This window comes from Chlorocebus sabaeus, chromosome 25, assembly GCF_047675955.1.
Source record: "Chlorocebus sabaeus isolate Y175 chromosome 25, mChlSab1.0.hap1, whole genome shotgun sequence".
In the NCBI taxonomy this organism is placed as follows: domain Eukaryota; kingdom Metazoa; phylum Chordata; class Mammalia; order Primates; family Cercopithecidae; genus Chlorocebus; species Chlorocebus sabaeus.
Window position 1 is genome coordinate 79668968 of NC_132928.1, and position 18876 is coordinate 79687843.

Consider the following 18876-nt stretch of genomic DNA (forward strand, 5'->3'; position numbering starts at 1 on the left):
ATTTTCTTTTTTTCTTCAAATTTATTTTAAGCTCCAGGGTACATGTGAAGGATATGCCGATTTGTTACATAGGTAAACATGTGCCATGGTGGTTTGCTGCACAGATCAACCTATCACCTGGATATTAAGCCCAGCAGCTATTAGCTATTCTTCCTCATCCTCTCTCTTCCTCACCACCCAGTGAGTGTGAGTTGTTCCCCACCATGTGTCCATGTGTCCATTCTCAAGGTTCAGCCCCCACTTATAAGTGAGAACACTCAGTGTTTGGTTTTCTGTTCCTGTGTTAGTTTGCTGAGGATAACGGCTTCCAGCTCCATCCATGTCCTTGCAAAGGACATGATCTTGCTCCTTTTTATGGCTGCACAGTATTTCATGGTGTATATGTACCACATTTTCTTTATCCAATCTATCATCAATGGGCATTTGGGTTGATTCCGTGTCTTTGCTATTGTGAATAGTGTTGCAATTACATAAACAGCCATGTATCTTTATAATAGAATTATTTGTATTCCTTTGGGTATATAGCCAGTAATGGGATTGCTGGGTCAAATGGTATTTCTGTCCCTAGATATGTGAGGAATTGCTACACTGCCTTCCACAGTAGTTGAACTAATTTGCACTCCCACCAACACTGTAAAAACATTTCTTTTTCTCTGCAACTTTGCCAGCATCTGTTGCTTCTGGACTTTTTAATAATAACCATTCTGACTGGCATGAGATGGTATCTCATTGTGGTTTTGATTTGCATTTCTCCAATGACCAATGATGTTGAGCTTTTTTAATATGTTTTTTGGCTGCATAAATGTCTTCTTTTCAGGAATATCTGTTCATGTCTTTTGTCATTTTAATGGGGTAGTTTTTTCTTGTAAATTTGTTTAAGTTCCTTATAGACTTTGGATATTAGACCTTTGTCAGATGGATAGATTGCAAAAATTTTCTCCTATTCTTTAGGTTGTCTGTTCACTCTGATGATAGTTTATTTTGCTGTGCAGAAGTTCCTTAGTTTAATTAGATCCCATTTGTCAATTTTTGCTTTTGTTGCTATTGCCTTTGGTGTTTTTGTCATGAAATCTTTGCCCGTGCCTATGTCCTGAATGGTATTGCCTAGGTTTTCTTCTAGGGCTTTTATAGTTTTGGGGTTTACATTCATTCAAGTCTTTAATCCATCTTGAGTTAATTTTTGTATAAGGTGTAAGGAAAGGGTCCAGTTTCAATTTTCTGCATGTGGCTAGCCAGTTCTCCCAGCACCATTTATTAAATAGGGAATCCTTTCCCCGTTGCTTGTTTTGGTCAGGTTTGTTGACAATCAGCTGGTTGTAGATGTGTGGTTTTATTTCTGAGATCTCTATTCTGTTCCATTGGTCTATGTGTCTGTTTTCATACCAGTACCATGCTGTTTTGGTTACGGGAGCCTTGTAGTATAGTTTGAAGTGGGGTAGCGTGATGCCGTCAGCTTTGTTCTTTTTGCTTAGGACTGTCTTTGCTATTCAGGCTCTTTTTTGGTTCCACTTGAATTTTAAAATAGTTTCTTCTACTTCTGTGAAGAATGTAAATTGACTATTTTGAATTTTAGGCTTTTTATATGTAAATTATGACTGTTAATAATAATGCCTTTATACAGCCTCTTTGTCTAGTAGCCTAAAGGTCCTTGGTAATATGTAAGGTGCTTAGGAATGCTTTGTTGTATTACTAACTCAATTCCATTTTCTGAGATGTACAAATCACATTTAAATAATTAAATTAATTCATTCAGTTAAAACTACTTAAACTTTGGGAGTTAGTTTCTTTCTTTTGTGAGATAAGAAAGTTGGATTATGCAACTTCTAGCATCCCAGTTTGAAGTTCTTTGATGTTTTTATGACTCAGTTTCCAGGATGACATTTAAAGAATTATTTGTGAAACATAAAATTTAATATCTTAAAAAATATTCTATATTTTGTAAACAATTACAGTTTTTATTCTTTTTGGAAACATAATTAGATTACAGCTGCACGTTTGTTTAAGTAATGATGGCTGTGGTAAAAAATAACCCCCACAATGTGAATGGGTCCAACACAATGAAAATGTAAAGTTTAATGTCAGCTCTCAGAATTCACTGGCTAAAACTCAGTAACCTGACCACACCTAACTGCAAAGGAGCCTGGAAATGTGTACCCAGGAAGAGAGGATATGGGTTTGGTGAACACGTAGCCAGGTTTTTCATAAAACTGTGTGTGTGTGTGTGTGTGTGTGTGTGTGTTTGTGTGTACATATGATAATACATGCCTGGTTCAACTTTTAGTTTTAGTGCTATCAAAATTCCAATAGATCATGGCTAAAGGATATAGTCAAAAAATTTACAGAAGAAGAAGATACAATTAGCAGATATATTTGGGGAAAAATACCCAACAGCATTAGCTATCATAAAATGTAATTAAAAATAAGGTACCATTTAGACCTATTAACATAGCAAACATTTTAAATCATGACAATATTCATGTGCTGGCCAGAATTAAATGAAACTGGCAGAATGTATTGTTGATGGCCTTGGGATTTAGTACAGTCATTTTGGAAAGTAAGCTAGCAATACGTTTGAAAGTGATAAAAATGTTTATAGCCTTTAACATAATGATGCCACACCTGGGACTTTATCCACAGTAAATAATCCAAAAGGAAAAAAAAGACCACAGAAGTATAATAACCATTCATTACAGTATTGTTGAATAAAGTAAAAAACTAGAATTAGTGGACTAATCAATGGACAAGGGGTTAAGAAATTGAGAAATAGTAACTAAAAGGATAATTATGAGGGCATGAGCTCATGGTCTTTCATAAATATAAAAAAGTAGTGGGTATAAATATGTATCTAGAAATGGATCTAATTTATATTTTTTAAAAGTTAACAGTGATTTCCTACAGGGAGTTAAATTAGAGATTATGAAGGAAAAGACATTTTTATAAAAATCATACCCTTCTATGATGTTTTAGCAATTAAAAATCATATTTATTCTATGGTAGTAACTACACATAAATGATATATGCCTATGAATACATGCTAGAAGGGAAGATAGAAAAATGACAACAGTTGATTTGTTATAATGGTGAAGATTAAATGCAGTTTCCTCTTTCTTTGATTTCTTTCATTATTATAATGTTTGCTTAATTTAAGAATGAAAACAAAAGAGCAGCTGCCTTAAATATTTTGGGAAGTAAATAAAGTATAAATAATACATTAATGCATGAAAGTATAGGAAAGGATTGAATCAAGAAAAGAACTCATAAAATATTTATGAGAATTCACATTTGTGTATGTAAATACAGTCTTTACAAAACAGCCTTCACAAGAAGCGGCAGATCCAAACCAAGGCCAGCCCCTTAGCACATCAATCACAGAATAATGCATCCCACCAGAAACAGACTATGATTTGCTGTTAGAAGAAAGATATGGGTATGATACAGTGAGAGATACATTTGAAACTCTGACCACCTGAGAAAACAAATAATCTTTCCCTGTCCTCCTTTTCAGGACACGATAAAGTCATCCGCTTGTGGCACCCCAATATCAGCACCAAGCCCGTGGGGAAACTTGTGGGACACATGTTCAGTATCACTGAGATCGTAACCAATGAAAAAGACCAACACATCGTCAGCCTCTCCTCTGCAAAGGTAACAGAAAGAAAATAACAAAACTAGTTTTTTCCTTAAAATTATCTGTTGGAAGGCATAGCGGTTATACAATTTTTTGACTGAAATAAATGATAGTCATTGAATCACTGAGAAAAATATTGTCAGGATGGAAAAGGAAATGACAAGCCAATGTTCTCTGTTTCTATTGATTATAGCATAAGAAAGAACACAAGTTTAAAAACACGTGTAAAAGAAAAACAATATTGAAAACATAGCAAATATCATCCTCAAAAGTAAAACGCAAGAGGCCTTTCAATAGACAGGAACATTAGGAAAAAATGAGGATTTCTGTTATTGTTGCTGTTATTAAACAGTGTTTGAAACATTCTAACCAATGTAGTAAAACCAAAAAAAAGGAGTTACAAATATTAGAAATTAGGAGACTGAATTATATTTGCAAATAATGGGATCGTTTGCTTGAAAAAAAATCAATAAATCAACTTTCAGTGTAGGAATAGATACATTCAATAAGGTGGCTAGTTGCAATAGCAACTTAAAAATAAAATAAATAAGTTTCTAAAAAATAAAAAAAATAAATTTCTATATAAGAACAATAATTAGTGAGAAAAAAGGTCAAAGAGATAGTATTCACAAGAGTAAAATATATGAAATACCTAGGAATAAACTTAATAAGCAATATTAACTACTAACATTAAGATAACTATGAAGTTTTACTGAGGCACTTTTATTTAAGAACACAAATTAAGGGACATGCTATGTTCTTTCCTGGAAATGTTGTGCTGTAAAAGATATTCTCCATCAGATTAATCTATCTATTTATTGCTAGTCAGAATTATTTAAGTATCAGCTTGCCAAGTTTAAAGGTAATGTAAAAATACTGGTATATGGAAATATCCTAGAAACTTTGGAAGATATAATTATGAGATGGCACTTTCCCTGTCCAATATTAAGCATATCATAAAGTCAAAATAAATAAAACAGAGCAGTAGTCAATGCAGAAATAATCACATCTATGAAGCAAAGGAGAAAATGCAGGAATTAGCTTATGTCTATGGGGGAATTTTGTATAGGACAGAACTAATGTTTCAAATATGTGAGCAAAGGATGGTTTATTAAATAAGTGTTGGGAAAACTGATTAGCCATAAAGAAAGAAAGATGTAATCAGATCATCATTTCATAATATACAGCACAATACATTACATATGAATTAAAGATTTTAAATTTAAAATACAAAACCATAGAAATTCTAGATTTCCAGAAGAAAATATAGGTGAATAGTCTTACAACTTTTGGGTAATTCCTCAGCATAGCACCTACGACTAAGGAGAAAATAAATATGACTAAATAAACATTCAAACTTTCTGTAAATTATAATAACTATCATTTGTTAAGTGCTTAAGTGCCAGGCACTGTGCTAAGTATTTTATATATGCAACTCTTTGATGCTAATAACGACCCTATAAAGTAATTATCCCCATTTTACACACGTCAGGGAAAATGACATCTAAATCACTTACACAAGGTCACAGAGCTATCTAGTGCCGAAGTGTAGTCAATCCCATATTTGCCCTTCCTCAGCCTGCTTCCCTATACCCATAAACAAAGCTAAAGGCAGACAGCGGGGGCAGGGGCGCAAAAATGCAATAAAAAGCAGAGAAATTGGAATAATATCCTTGAACAAATATCAAACATCTCTAGCAAATCAGTAGGGGAAAGAAAGAGGAGAGAAGGGCAAAGGTTTAAGAACACAGACAGGTTTACATACCGCTGTGTGGAAATAAAACTGGCAAAAACTTCCTGAGTATTTATTCTAATAAAATAGCGAGATGAGTGCACAAAGATCTGTATAAAAGGATGCTCATTGTACTATTGCTTATATTGATTTAAGAAGGAAAAAAGAAAAACAAAAGAGAATAGGGAGGAAACAAGAAATACAGAAAGGATATGAAAGAGGGAAGGGAGGGGAAAGAAGAAAACTCGGATGCTTTCCCTCTTTGCCCCATGTCCCCCACCCCCGCACCTCCCTCCTCGCATACACCCCCTACCCCTCACACACCCTCTACCCAATGCAAAACCCTTCGATGGAAGCAATCAGGATCTCCAAGGCCCAGTCGTTCCCTCCATGCTCACGGAACTATGTGAATCTCCCTGGAGCCCGTGCTTGCCAAGGGAAAGACTCTAAGGACCTTTGAGGGGTTCCTCCCAGGCTAGAGAGGAAAATGCACCCAGCACCTGCCTCCTCCAGCTCATAGCTGAGGACATGACCTCCTGACCTGTAGGCTTCACCAGCAGGGCCAGCAGCCCTCACCTGCCAATATGGTAGCCGCAAATTCTTAAAACATGACTAGTCTGAACTGAGGTCTGCTGTGAGTGTAAAATACACAAGACTTCAAAGATTCAGTATCTCCCCCACCCGCCAAAAAAAAACTCCTCAATTTTTTTGAGACAGGATCTTGCTCTGTCGTCCAGGCTAGAGTACAGTGGCATGGCGCAATGGGGCTCACTGCAGCCTGGAGGCTGTCTGCTGCCTTGACCTACAGGGCTGGAGGGATCCTCCCACCTCAGCCTCCCCAGGAGCTGTGACTACAGGTGGGGGCCACCATACAAAGCTAATTATTTTTATTTTTTGTAGAGAGCTCTCTTATTTTTTGTAGGTCTCTCTAATTTGCTAATTTTTAAATTTTGGTAGAGATGGGGTCTTGTTAAGTTGCTGGAACTCCTGGGCTCAAGTGATCCTCCTGCCTCAAAGCACTAGTATAGGCCTGAACCATGGCACTGGGTCAATCGTTTTTACATTGATTATATATTGAAGTGATAACAATTTGGCTATATAGGGTTTAAGAATACATTAATAAAATTAATTTTTAAAAAAGAGTAAGGGGCTGCACATAGTGGCTCATGCTTGTAATCCTGGCACTTTGGGAGGTCAAGGTGGGAGGATCGCTTGAGCCCAGGAGTTCGAGACCAGCCTGGGCAACATAGTGAGACACCATCTTTAAAAAAAAAAAAGATTATGATAATGGTTGCACAATTATTTAAATTGACTAAAACTCACAGAACCTTACACTAAAAACGGGTGAGTTTTAAGGTAAATAGATTACACCTCAATAATGAAAGATAATTAGGGTGATGTACCAATAAAGTAAAATTCAAGAGGAAAAAAAGGCTTTGATTCAGTAAATTATGCTGTATCCTCATATATAATAGAAATATCACATAGACATTCAACATTATGTAAATGAATAGTGATATGAAAATATCTAAATAATATATAAAATACAATAATATGTAAGTAATCAATTTTAAAACATAACGTGTCTATCATATGTTATTGGAGATGATTAAAGCAAGATGTTTTAGTGAGGCTAACAAGTTCGTGAATATACATGAATGGATTTTTTTTCTTTTGTTTTCTCTTCGTTTTTTTAATAGTAAATATACGTTACTTTGTAATAAGGAAACTTTTTTTTTTTTTTTTGAGATGAAGTTTCACTCTTGTTGCCCAGGCTGGAGTGCAATGGCACCATCTCAGCTCACTGCAACCTCTGTCTCCCAGGTTCAAGCTATTCTCCCGCCTCAGCCTCCCAAGTAGCTGGGATTACAGGCTCCTGCCACCATGCCCAGCTGATTTTTGTATTTTTAGTAGAGATGGGGTTTTGTCATGTTGGCCAGGCTGGTCTCAAACTCCTGACCTCAGGTGATCCACCTGCCTCAGCCCCCCAAAGTGCTGGGATTACAGGTGTGAACCACCATGCCCAGCTTAGGAAACTTTAATTTTTTTAAGTAGTACTGGAAAAACAGTGAAGGTTTTGAGACACTAAAACTAAAAACATGTTATGACTGAGACCTGGAGTCTCCTACAGATAATTTAAAGAGAAATAAGATATCTTTCTAACAAAAGTTGAGATCACTCATGCTCAGAGATGAAGAGAGAGAAGAGAGAACTTCTCCTATTTCTTTTAAATGTAATGAGTGTATTAAAATGATACTCATTCATGCATCTCCGTAGCACCACTTGGGAAAATTACTTAATATCTTTCCACTTGGTTTCTTCATCTGTAAATGTAAGAATGTTTAGCCTAGAGGGCCATCATAAAGATGAAAGGAGGTCATTCATTTGGTTATTTAGCAAATATTTATTTATTTCTTGAGTGTCTATTGTGTTAGATACTGTTCTGAGTTCTGAGTTCTAGAGACAAAGCATTGAACAAGGAGAACCAGGGCCCTGCAATGAGAAAGTTGACATGCTAGGGGAAGAGAGAGACAAACAAGCAAAGTAACAAATACACGAGAAAACAGTATGATAACTATGGTAAGAAATAGGAAAACAGGGCTGGATGTAATGGCTCATGCTTGTAATCCCAGCACTTTGAGACAGGAGGATTGCTTGAGGCCAGAAGTTCAAAACCAGCCTAGGCAAAATAGAAAGACCCCATCTCTACAAAAACAAAGAAAAAGAAGAAAAGAAATAGAAAACATTACGGTGCAGTGCGATTGAATCTCACCTGTGAGGAGGTGACATAAAAGCTGAAGCCTGAACGATCAGGCAAACCAGCCCCATGAAGAGCTAGGAAAAGGAAAAGGGCGATTTAGGCAGAAAGAAGAGCGAACTAGGCTAGGTGCAGTAGTTCATGCCTGTAATCCCAGCACTTTGGGAGGCCGAGGTGGGTGGATTATTTGAGGTTAGGAGTCGAGATCAGCCTGGCCAATGTGGTGAAACCCTGTCACTACTAAAAATACAAAAATTAGCTGGGCATGGTGGCAGGCACCTGTAACCCCAGCTACTTGGGAGGCTGAGGCAGGAGAATCACTTGAACCTGGGAGGTGGAGGTTGCAGTGAGCCGAGATTGCACCACTGCACTCCAGCCTGGGCAACAGAGCGAGACTCGGTATCAAAAAAGAAAAAAAAAAAGCAAACTAGGCACATACATGTTTTGGTTTTTTTTATCAAAGCTATATTATTATGATTTACAGAAAAGGGAACTGACAACATCCCTTCAAACTATTTCATATAAATTAGCTTTCATCACATTAAGCAGAAAGCACATAAATCACCATGTGTAGTTGTGTGCCCACTACCTGCCTTTTCCTATGCTCTTAAAATAGCAAGATTTTCATTCTTTCTTCTAATTTTGCAGTCTTTCCACCAGGACATTATTTTCTTCCCCAACTGCTAAAATTGTATGTCTAGTCACAGAACCCAAGTATTGAACAGATATGCCACATCTATTACACCTGAAGAATAACTGACAAATGTTGAAAAATGCAGAGACAAATATAATCTTCACTTACTTTCATTTCATCAGCAAAAGCAATGGGAGCAATGGTTGGAAACCTTCTCAAACACAGCTCTACAGACCAAAAGGCTGATTCTCTTCTTTTTTTTTTCTCTGAAGGGGAGAAATTTACATACTTCGATAACTTATAACAGGTTATAAATGTGTGTAAAACTTGCTGTTTTTTGTACATTTTCACTTTGGAAGTGGTATGTAGAAACCTGAGAAAAGGCAGTTTGACTAGATTGTGAGTCTGCATATCTTCAAAGGCAGTTATCTTTAAAAAAAATTCTGCATACCTAAAAGTGAATTTATTTTCTACTTCAAGTCTTCTCTTCCTTACTTCTGATTTTCCTCTGTTAATGGTATCATTTGTTTCCCAGTGAGCTGTGATCCAACTTCAAAGTCACCTTTGATCCTTCTATCTCCATAAGCCTTGCCACTGGTCAGTTTGAAGTCTCTAAAATGTGTCTCCTATAAATTACCTTATTCTTCTTCCCAGAGTCATGGCCTTGGTTCAGACCCATCCACCAAGGGGATCCTAGTTGCAGGTGGCCCATTAGAAACCTCTTTGTAGGCTCTTTGTAGGCCCATTGTAGACCTCTTATCTTCAGTTTCTTCTCTCCCCAAACCATCCAGATATTGTATGGCCATGTTGATCTTCCTCCAACCCATTTATAACCTTGTCATTCCCTTCTCATGTATATTCAAAGGCCCCTCATGCCTTACAAATAAAGTTCAATTTATTTTTTCTAGTTCTTAAGGTTCTCCAGGATCTGGAACCAGAATATCTTTTCAGCTTTGTTTGGCTTCAGAAATTTCAAGCTTCACTAAATGCTTCTCCAAAGGCTTTATGCATTCCCGTCTTTGTCTGAAACAATTCTCCTCCCATTCCCAGCCATCCTATCTATCCTTTACGTCGAAGTGAAATATCGAGTCATGCACAAAGCCTTCACTAAGACAAAAATGGAGGGTTTTTTCCCTTTTCATGAATGAGAAATGTGTACATTTGAAATAAATCTGGAGATAGAAAGAAAAACTAACAATTTAAAATGTTACCTTTAAGTTTTAAAAATTTGAAATCTTTCCTTGCTTTAGTTCCCTGTGCTTTCTGTTTGTATGGGATTATCGTAAATGACATAAGTTCAAAAGTTTATTTTTCTTGTTTTTTTGATAATTGGAAACATCCATGATTGAGAACCTGGTTTCACTGCCTTTATATTTTACTACCTTGTGTCCTCGTTCTGTGGCTTGGGACATTCCCTTTTGAGTAAACTGTTTGCAACGTTCTTAAGAGTAAGACTTGTTTGAAAACCTTCCTGAGTGACTGTAGGAAAATTTTCTGGGGAAGACAAATTATGTATTAGGAAACATAAAATGTGAGTGGCCATCTAGGAAGAAAAAATAAAAACTAAGGAAAAGGGGCGAGGGCACATGCTTTGGAATTCAGTTCTCAACTTGCAATACTTTTTGCTTATGTGCAGGTCTTGTTGCTTTTTCTTTAGTTCATCACACAGGATGGCTCCTTGACAACCTTCAAAGGAAGACCCTGTGGAGGGCTCTGAGTCCTGGGGGCAAACATGCCTACCAAGACCAGGAAGCAGTCCCTACATGAGGCTTCCTTCTGAGTGTGGCTATCACACTTCTATAACCAGGAGCTCTTAGCTATGATTGCACATTTACTTAAGATGAGGCAGGCTGTTTGTGATTGCTGCCCTTTGGGACTCTTTGTTAATTCTTATTGTGTTTCTGAGTATCTTTATTTTATCCTCTAGACTTTCTCTAGACACCTCTACCAGCTTTCAGAACCCCTGCACACACACATACACATATTCACTACAGCCTCCCTAAGGTAACTATCTGGGTATTCTACTGACGTTAATCTTTTCTCTCTCACAAAATGTGGTTCCCTCGCATTGTTTCTTGGCTGGTAAACTGTGTCTCAGGGCTGTACAACTAGGAATCCCAACTTTCTATGCATTAATATGTCAACCAATATATGACCCCCTGCTAAATGCCTGAGAGTGTATTAGGCTCTGTGCCTATTTATATTTTGATGTGATCTTTGTCCAAAAGAAGCTAAAAATCTACTTGAGTAAATAAAGCATAGCTGCCCCAAATCTTTGATGACCAAACCTAGGAATGACACAGACATCAAGTTCAATTTTCCTGTTAAACTGGACCAGGAAAATTGACCTTGATTGTGCAACTTGAAATCAGGAAGTTATCAAACTACCTGGAATCTTCTCAAAAGGCAAGGTTGACCTGGTATATCTCTCAAAACTCAAAGTATTCACACCCTTTGACACAAGCATTCTATTTGTAGGAATTTATCATTCAGCTATATCTACATTGCTTTACAAAGCCAGTGTACTTTACAAAAATATACGTGCAAAGAGGTTCACTACTGCTTTAATAGAAGAAAATAAAGAAATATAATACATATGAACAGGGAACTAATTACAAGAAACTATGGAGCATTCACAAACAGAATACTATTCAGCCACTAAAAGAATGAGATAAAGCCAAGCACAGTGGTGCATCCTGCAGTCCCAGCTATGCAGGAGGCTGAAGCAGAAAGATCACTTGAGCTCATGAGTTCAAGACCAACCCGGGCAACATAAAGAGACCTCGTCTCTTAAAAAAAAAAAAAAGAAAGAGGTAAATCTAAGTACATAAATATGTCCCAACATAGATGTAAGCTCTTCATATATATGAACTCATTTAATGTTCATAACAACCCTATGAGATAGGTTGAGATAGGTACTGGTATTATTCTCCCTACAAGTGTGATAACTAAGGCTCAGAGAAGTTAAGAGATTTGCCCAAGTGCACACAGTTATTGGAGGTGAATCAGGATTCAACTGAGATAGTCTGCCTCCCGAAGTGGTATCTTCCAGCAATTATTACCTAAGCAGTGGGATTGAGGAGTACGGCGTTAAGTGGTAGGTGGGAAGGAGAACTCTGGTTTTGTACTGTTTGAATCTGTTTACTAGGAACATTAGTTTGGTAATTAAAGTTAATTTTTAAAGACATGCTGGATGTCTTCATTTTCTATTTGCCGGTTATCACACAGGGAAAATGTAAAAACAAGAAGATAAAATTAACAGGTTTGGTTCTACCTACAGTGCTAAAAATATTTTTTCTTATTAAGTAATGTGTAAGAACTTAATAAATACATTTAGCATTGAATTTCCTAAACAGTGTTGAATGCTGCCATTTATACTGTACTGTGATACATACCCTGATTTTCAAATGCATCATTTGTCTGTAGTACTGTGTTAACTCTCGAAAGAGTTTCATAAGCTCATATATCTTCAGGCTCCTTAACGTAAAATCATGTAATCAATTGAGTGACCCTGATTTGATTCATTTGCGGACTAAAAATCTCATTAGCCTCTTGTAGCCATTGGGTAAAATTAGAAAGGCAGGCTACATTCTGATTTTCCTTTAAAAACAGAAAATGGTGAATTCCCCAGACCCCTTGCTCTATCTAAATGATACTGTGGTTCTAATTCTAAAGATTTCTACTGGTACAATTGTCATTATAGAATAATGTTCAAACTTCCATTCAAGTGTTTCTCACAATGCAGTGTCACCATTTTCATCTATCTACTCTCCTGGCGAGACTTAGATCTACTCAAGAACAACGGAGCTTCTATTAATCTTTGTACCTGTAACACCTAGGCTAGAATTTCATAATTATTTGATGTATAATGAATTTTGTATGACTTGTTAGTGTTGCATCTTCTTATAAATCAGACATTCTGCTCTAGTCACTCTATAATAAACACCCATCAAAAAACAGATACCTGGATGGGCGCGGTGGCTCACACCTGTAATCCCAGCACTTTGGGAGGTTGAGGTGGGTGGATAACTTGAAGTCAGGAGTTTGAGATCAGCCTGGCCAACATGGTGAAACCCCATCTCTACTAAAAATACAAAAGTTAGCCAGGCGTGGTGGTGGGCTTCTGTAACCCCAGCTACATGGGAAGCTGAGGCAGGAGAATCACTTGAACCTGCGAGGCAGAGGTTGCAGTGAGCTGAGATAGTGCCATTGCACTCCAGCCTAAGGAACCAAGAGTGAAACTCTGTCTCAAAACAAAAACAAAAACAAAAATGACAACAACAACAAACCCACTTACTTTATTAATACATTTGGACAATAATAATTGGCATAAAGTTTGCAGGAAGAAATGCCAGGAAATATAGTTGATTCAAAACAATCCTCACTTTGGGTACACACATGTATATATTTTTAAACTTCTTCCACTTCATCAGTATTTATTAATTCATTCTTACAAAAGGCTCCAGGAGAAGTCTTTCTCTTGTCCTTTTCTTTGATATTTTATGATAAGTGACTTCAATTACCAAATTACCCTCAAAACACTCAACCTTATAGTTGAATGTTTTTCCCAATGTTAAAAAAAAATCCCTCCATCTCACTCCATTCCCAATGCATCTGAAAATCATTATTGGCCGGCACAGTGGCTCACACCTGTAATCCCAGCACTTTGGGAGGCCAAGGTGGATGGATCACCTCAGGTCAGGAGTTCGAGACCAGCCTGGCCAACAAGGTGAAACCTCATCTCTACTAAAAATACAAAATTTAGCCGGGTGTGGTGGCAGGTACCTGTAATCCCAGGCACGCGGGAAGCTGAGGCTGGAAAATTGCTTGAACCCAGGAGGTGGAGGTTTCAGTGAGCTGAGATCATGTCATTGCACTCCAGCCTGGGCAACAGAGTGAGACTCTGTCTCAAAAAAGAGAAGAGAGGAGAAGAGAAGAGAAGAGAAGATCATCATTATTATTTTTACTACAACTAGAAGATACATTTTAAAAATAATTTCAATTTATATGCATACAATTCATATATTATATATAATGCATATATACATATATGTATATAATATTTAATTTATAACTTATAAATGTTCCATTCTGCCCTGGCCTCTTTAGTAGAAGCCACCTGTCCTCCTTGATTTTCTCTACAAGTCTTAACGACATTTCCCTGCCGTAAAGCCACTCAGTCTCCTTTTATACCAGTTTAGTCTGCTTCTGCCATGTTTTGCCCCTTGTGTTCTTCCTAAACCCCCTCAGTGCTGACCTGGCTCCATTTCTGTCCTGCCAAGCTTTGCATCACTAATACCTGCGATGAGAACACTGACAACCTCCAGGGGAATAAGTGAAAGAAGACTAGAGCCTAATTAACACGTGAAAGGAAAGTAAGCCTTGGGGGCCAAAAATCACTAAGCTAAAGGGAAAAGTCAATCTGGGAGCTGCTTAGGGCAAACCTGCCTCCCATTCTATGCAATTCATCCCTCTGCTCCCTGAGATAAATGCACATCTGATTGCCCTCCTTGGAAAGGCTAATCAGAAAGTTAAAAGGATGCAACCGTGTGTCTCTTACCTACCTGTGACCTGAGAGCCCCTCCCTGCTTGAGCTGTCCTGCCTGTCCAGACTTAACCAACGTACATCTTACATCTATTAACTGATCTCTCATGTCTCCCTACAATGCACAAAACCAAGCTTGTGCCCCGACCACTGTGGGCACATGTCCTGAGTACCTCCTGAGTGAGGCTATGTCACGGGCATGTGTCCTCAACCTCCGCAAAATAAACTTTCTGAATTCACCTCTCTCAGATATTTGGGCTTCACAAATATCACTACTCTCTTTCCCCAAAGCAACTAATATCTTGTGATCACCTAAGAATAAAGTAAATAGATGATGTTTTCTGAGGTTGTCCTATTTATTAATGGATTTATTAAATTTAAAATGTATTGTCTGTATAGTGTGAAGCCATATAAATTCCTATTTGACCAAGACAGAGAATAAGACCAAAAACTGACTAACCAATCAAGCTAAACAGAATACATAAGACATTGGGAAAAAAAGAGTCAAACAGACTGTGGCTCCTCCCCCCACGAGAGTTATAGTCTAGTAGAGAAGGCCACCGAATGAGTCATCATGTTATAATTGCTAATTGCTATTAATATAGACAGGTAGTAATGTGCTGCATAACCGTGTTTCTGTCAATGATGGACTGCATATATGATGGTGACCATATAACTATACCATATAGCCTGGGTGTCTGGTAGGCTATACCTGCTAGGTTTGTGTAAGTATACTCTATGATGTTCACACAATGGCAAAATCGCCTAAGGACACATTTCTCAGAACATATCCCTGTCCTTAAGCAGCACATGACTATATTGTAGGCATCCAGAGAAAGAACATCTGATTGGAAGGGTGTCCAATGAAAGTCGTTTAAAGATTAATTTTTTTGAGTTTTTGTTAATTTTTAACCAGCACCCTGTTTTTACACCATTAGTGCAAGTGTCCCGGATATAGTTTTATTTTGCATGTTTTATATAATATTTATAGTATAAATATTGTAATGCATACACCCTACTGCAGTTTTTCCCTCAACGCTCTATTTTGGTATTTATTCATGCTGTTACATATAGCTCCAGTTCATTGGTTTTCACTGCTGATGGAATCCTGTTGTATGAATGCAGCACATATTATTTGTCTAAGTTGGTCAATGAACATTTGAGTAGTTTCTACACTTTGTATCTTTGTGCTTGTTGCTTTGGTTGAACAGAAGTTTTTAATTTTAATTTTTAAAGTGTTTATGGCTTATGCTTTTTGTGTTTATTTAAGAAATCCCTTCCAACTCTGAAGTTCTTGAAGATACCCCCTACATTTTTCTAAAAAGTATAGTCTTCTTTTAATATTTAGTTCCCTAGTTCTCTATCTGTCTCTCTCTCTTTCTTTTTTTTTTTGCTATGGAATCTCTCTCTGTCATCCAAGCTGCAGTGCTATGGCACAATCTTGGCTCACTGCAACTTCCACCTCCTGGGTTCAAGCAGTTCTCCTATCTCAGCCTCCTGAGTAGCTGGGATTACAGGCGTGCACCATCACGCTTGGCTAATTTTTGTATTTTTAGTAGAAACAGAGTTTTACCATGTTGGCCAGGCTGGTCTCGAACTCCTGACCTCAAGTGATCCGCCTGCCTTGGCCTACCAAAGGGCTAGGATTACAGATGTGAGCCACTGCTCCCAGCCTCTCTCTCTCTCTCTCTCTCTCTCTCTCTCTCTCTATGTGTGTGTGTGTCTGGGATTACAGATGTGAGCCACTGCTCCCAGCCTCTCTCTCTCTCTCTCTGTGTGTGTGTGTGTGCGCGTGTGCGTGTGTGTGTGTCTGGGATTACAGATGTGAGCCACTGCTCCCAGTCTGTCTCCCTCTCTCTCTGTGCGCGCGCGCGTGTGTGCGTGTGTGTGTGTCTATATGCTCACTCCTTCCAATCTATACTTTCCTCTACCTGTCCCTTTAGGTCCCAGTTCAGAAATAGTTCTTGTCCCTGAGCCAGAGGTTACCTTGCTTTAGTTCCTAGTCAAAAAGTGATGTGCCCCACCCTCACTGGTCTCATATCTTTGAAAAAGCTACACATCCAGGTAAGGACAGAGCACAGCCTGTTGCTTTTCTGAACTGGAAGACCTGCTGCTCCCTCGGCCGTGGAGCCCAGGCATGGAAGTCTTCTGGTCCTGTCTGTCTGCAGAAGCTGCTCAGCTGCCATTGCCTGCTCGAGACCAAGCACCCAGGTCTGAGGCTTCAGTCCATTCATTGCTTTATGCGTCTCTCTCGTTTGGATCTAGAGAGATAGATCTTGCTTTGGGGCCCTGCTGTTTCTTTTTGCTTTTTTGAATATATATTTTCTGTGTGTTTGGAGAGGAAATAGCTCATCAAAGCAAAAACTTTTAGCACTATTCTGACCTGAACTCTTTAGTTCTCTTTATGGAAGAGTTTTTTAAAAAAGAGTAGGAGTTAGCTAGATAGAGAAGGCCTTTGAGAGGAAATCGCAGATGAAAGGAAGAGTTCGTGTGAATGCACAGAGACCAGAATAAGAAGCTTTTTGGAAATGCAAAACACTTTGGTATGACAGTAGCAAAGAAGGCATACAGGGAGAGGGCAGCAAAAAACCTAGAGGGTAGGAGCAGCATGACGCAGAAGGTTTTTGTGCCTCCCACAGCCCAACAACTGCCACTTCTCTAAAACACACAGGGAAGACCCAAAGAACTGCACACTAAAGAAGGGGAAGAAGACAAAAGCAAACATAATAACTCTAGAGAACATCACAGATTTCAAAACATAATCACATCAATTAAATAAGGTAAATGCTGCTGATGTCATCACGGCCATTGAAGAAACAAGAAAACAGACTCAACGAGTTTAAGTGATGAACTAGAATTGAAACCCTAATCCTCCTTTGCCTAGTCTCTTGTTCTTTTTGTCAATTACAATTCAGAATGTATATACATACAGCAGAAAGACTGCCCACCATGAACATACCTTAGCCGAGGCAATAAAATAAAAAACAGTTTGCATAGAAACACATTTTTTAGTGAACTCCTTGAATCCACTTTTGTGTCTCTTCCTCTACTTGTCTCTCATTCTATGCTCTGGATTGAAATCCATATAATCCATTATACTTGTTTACTTTATGATGCAAAAGCCTGAAAAGGCTCAATGTTCTAGCTACTCTTTCAAAATTGGCATTTTCACTAGAACAAATAAAATAAATTTCAACAGTACAAGTTCTGAGTGATACTAGCCTACAGAGGGTTTACATTTGAGCAAAAGCTCCTCGACAATGTTCTCCAAGTCCCAGGACCTAGACGATTTTGTGTTCTTACACGTCAGGACTAACCTGCCGTAGTAATAGTGAAGATTTGAACCTAATTAACTTATAATGAACTCAATTATAAGTGCCTCTAATTAGAAGTTAGTAGCTCTCTTAACTAAACGACTTACTCAAGTTTTATATGTAGTTCTGTTAATGGTCACCCATTTACTCAACAAATACTCCAATTTAATAGGTTAATAAATTTACTATAACATGAAAATATTATTTAAGGGCTGATGTATAGCTAGAAAATGTAATCTCCCCCCAGTTTCTATAACTGAAGAAATGTAATTATTGATCAGTCAACACTTATTTCTGAAATTCAATAACACTAACTTACTAAAAAAGCAGAATAATAAAGAAGCTAAGACCAGTTCTTTCAGATCACAAACTTAATTTAACCTAATTTAACCTTAATTTAACCTAATTTTGCTAAATTTGTGCTTCATTGTTCTTTCTATTCTCTGATATCAACTCAAGTTCTATTTCAGTAATTACAGAGTTTTCTTTCCTCCCTCAAAAGATAGTTTTAAAAACCTATATTCTCATACTCCTAGTATGTCTATACCATCCCTAAAAACTGCTTTTATAATTCTTACATCTCTGGGCAAGTGGAGAGGGAGGTTTTTAGTAACTTCACTTAGTAAGATGTTTCCATTGTCATAAGAGAGCAATTTGAAAGCTTCCACTTAAAATATGTCCTCTCCCTATTTTCTCATCCATACTACAAAGAGAAATGTGACTTTAAATTCAACTGTAAGTCATGATCTTTTATTATTCTTCCACGTTCTTAAAGAGTAATAAATGCTATGTTCCTGCCCTATAATGATAGAAAAATCCAATTCCTAAAGGTTTACCTTTAAGCAAAGTTTTAATCACTGCTGCCATTTTCCTCTGATATTAATGGACAATAATCCAACCCGGAACTAAATTGGAGTTTAGCAAACTTATGTTCCTCATACAATACTTTGGTATAAGTTTATAAGAGCGCATTTCAGACTGAAAATGATTCACCTAAATATCTTGGGTGGGAAAAGTGAGTATAAATAGTGGTGAACTGTGTTTGTTATTCTTCCAGGTTTTCAGGGTGTGGGATATACAAACTCTCTCACTGTTACAAGTCTTCCATGACAGCCAGGGAGGGCCAGGAGACATGCAGATTTACTCCATGATATATGATGCCAATCACGGCATGCTTATTACGGGTAAGTGTATACAGTTAATGCCAAATGAAACTCATGTCTTGATTTTTCACCTTTTTTAAACTAGCACTGGAGCACTAACTA

At 37.7% G+C, this 18876-nt stretch overlaps 1 protein-coding gene across 1 annotated transcript in view; it reads left to right on the plus strand.

Annotated features, from left to right (window-relative positions):
• WDR64 (WD repeat domain 64) overlaps nt 1-18876 on the plus strand; it is a 158234-nt gene that overhangs the window by 70016 nt on the left and 69342 nt on the right. Inside the window, exons 10-11 of the mRNA XM_007989939.3 lie at nt 3506-3645; nt 18669-18795. Of these exons, the coding sequence (XP_007988130.3) occupies nt 3506-3645; nt 18669-18795 (267 nt within the window). The remainder of the gene's footprint in view (nt 1-3505; nt 3646-18668; nt 18796-18876) is intronic.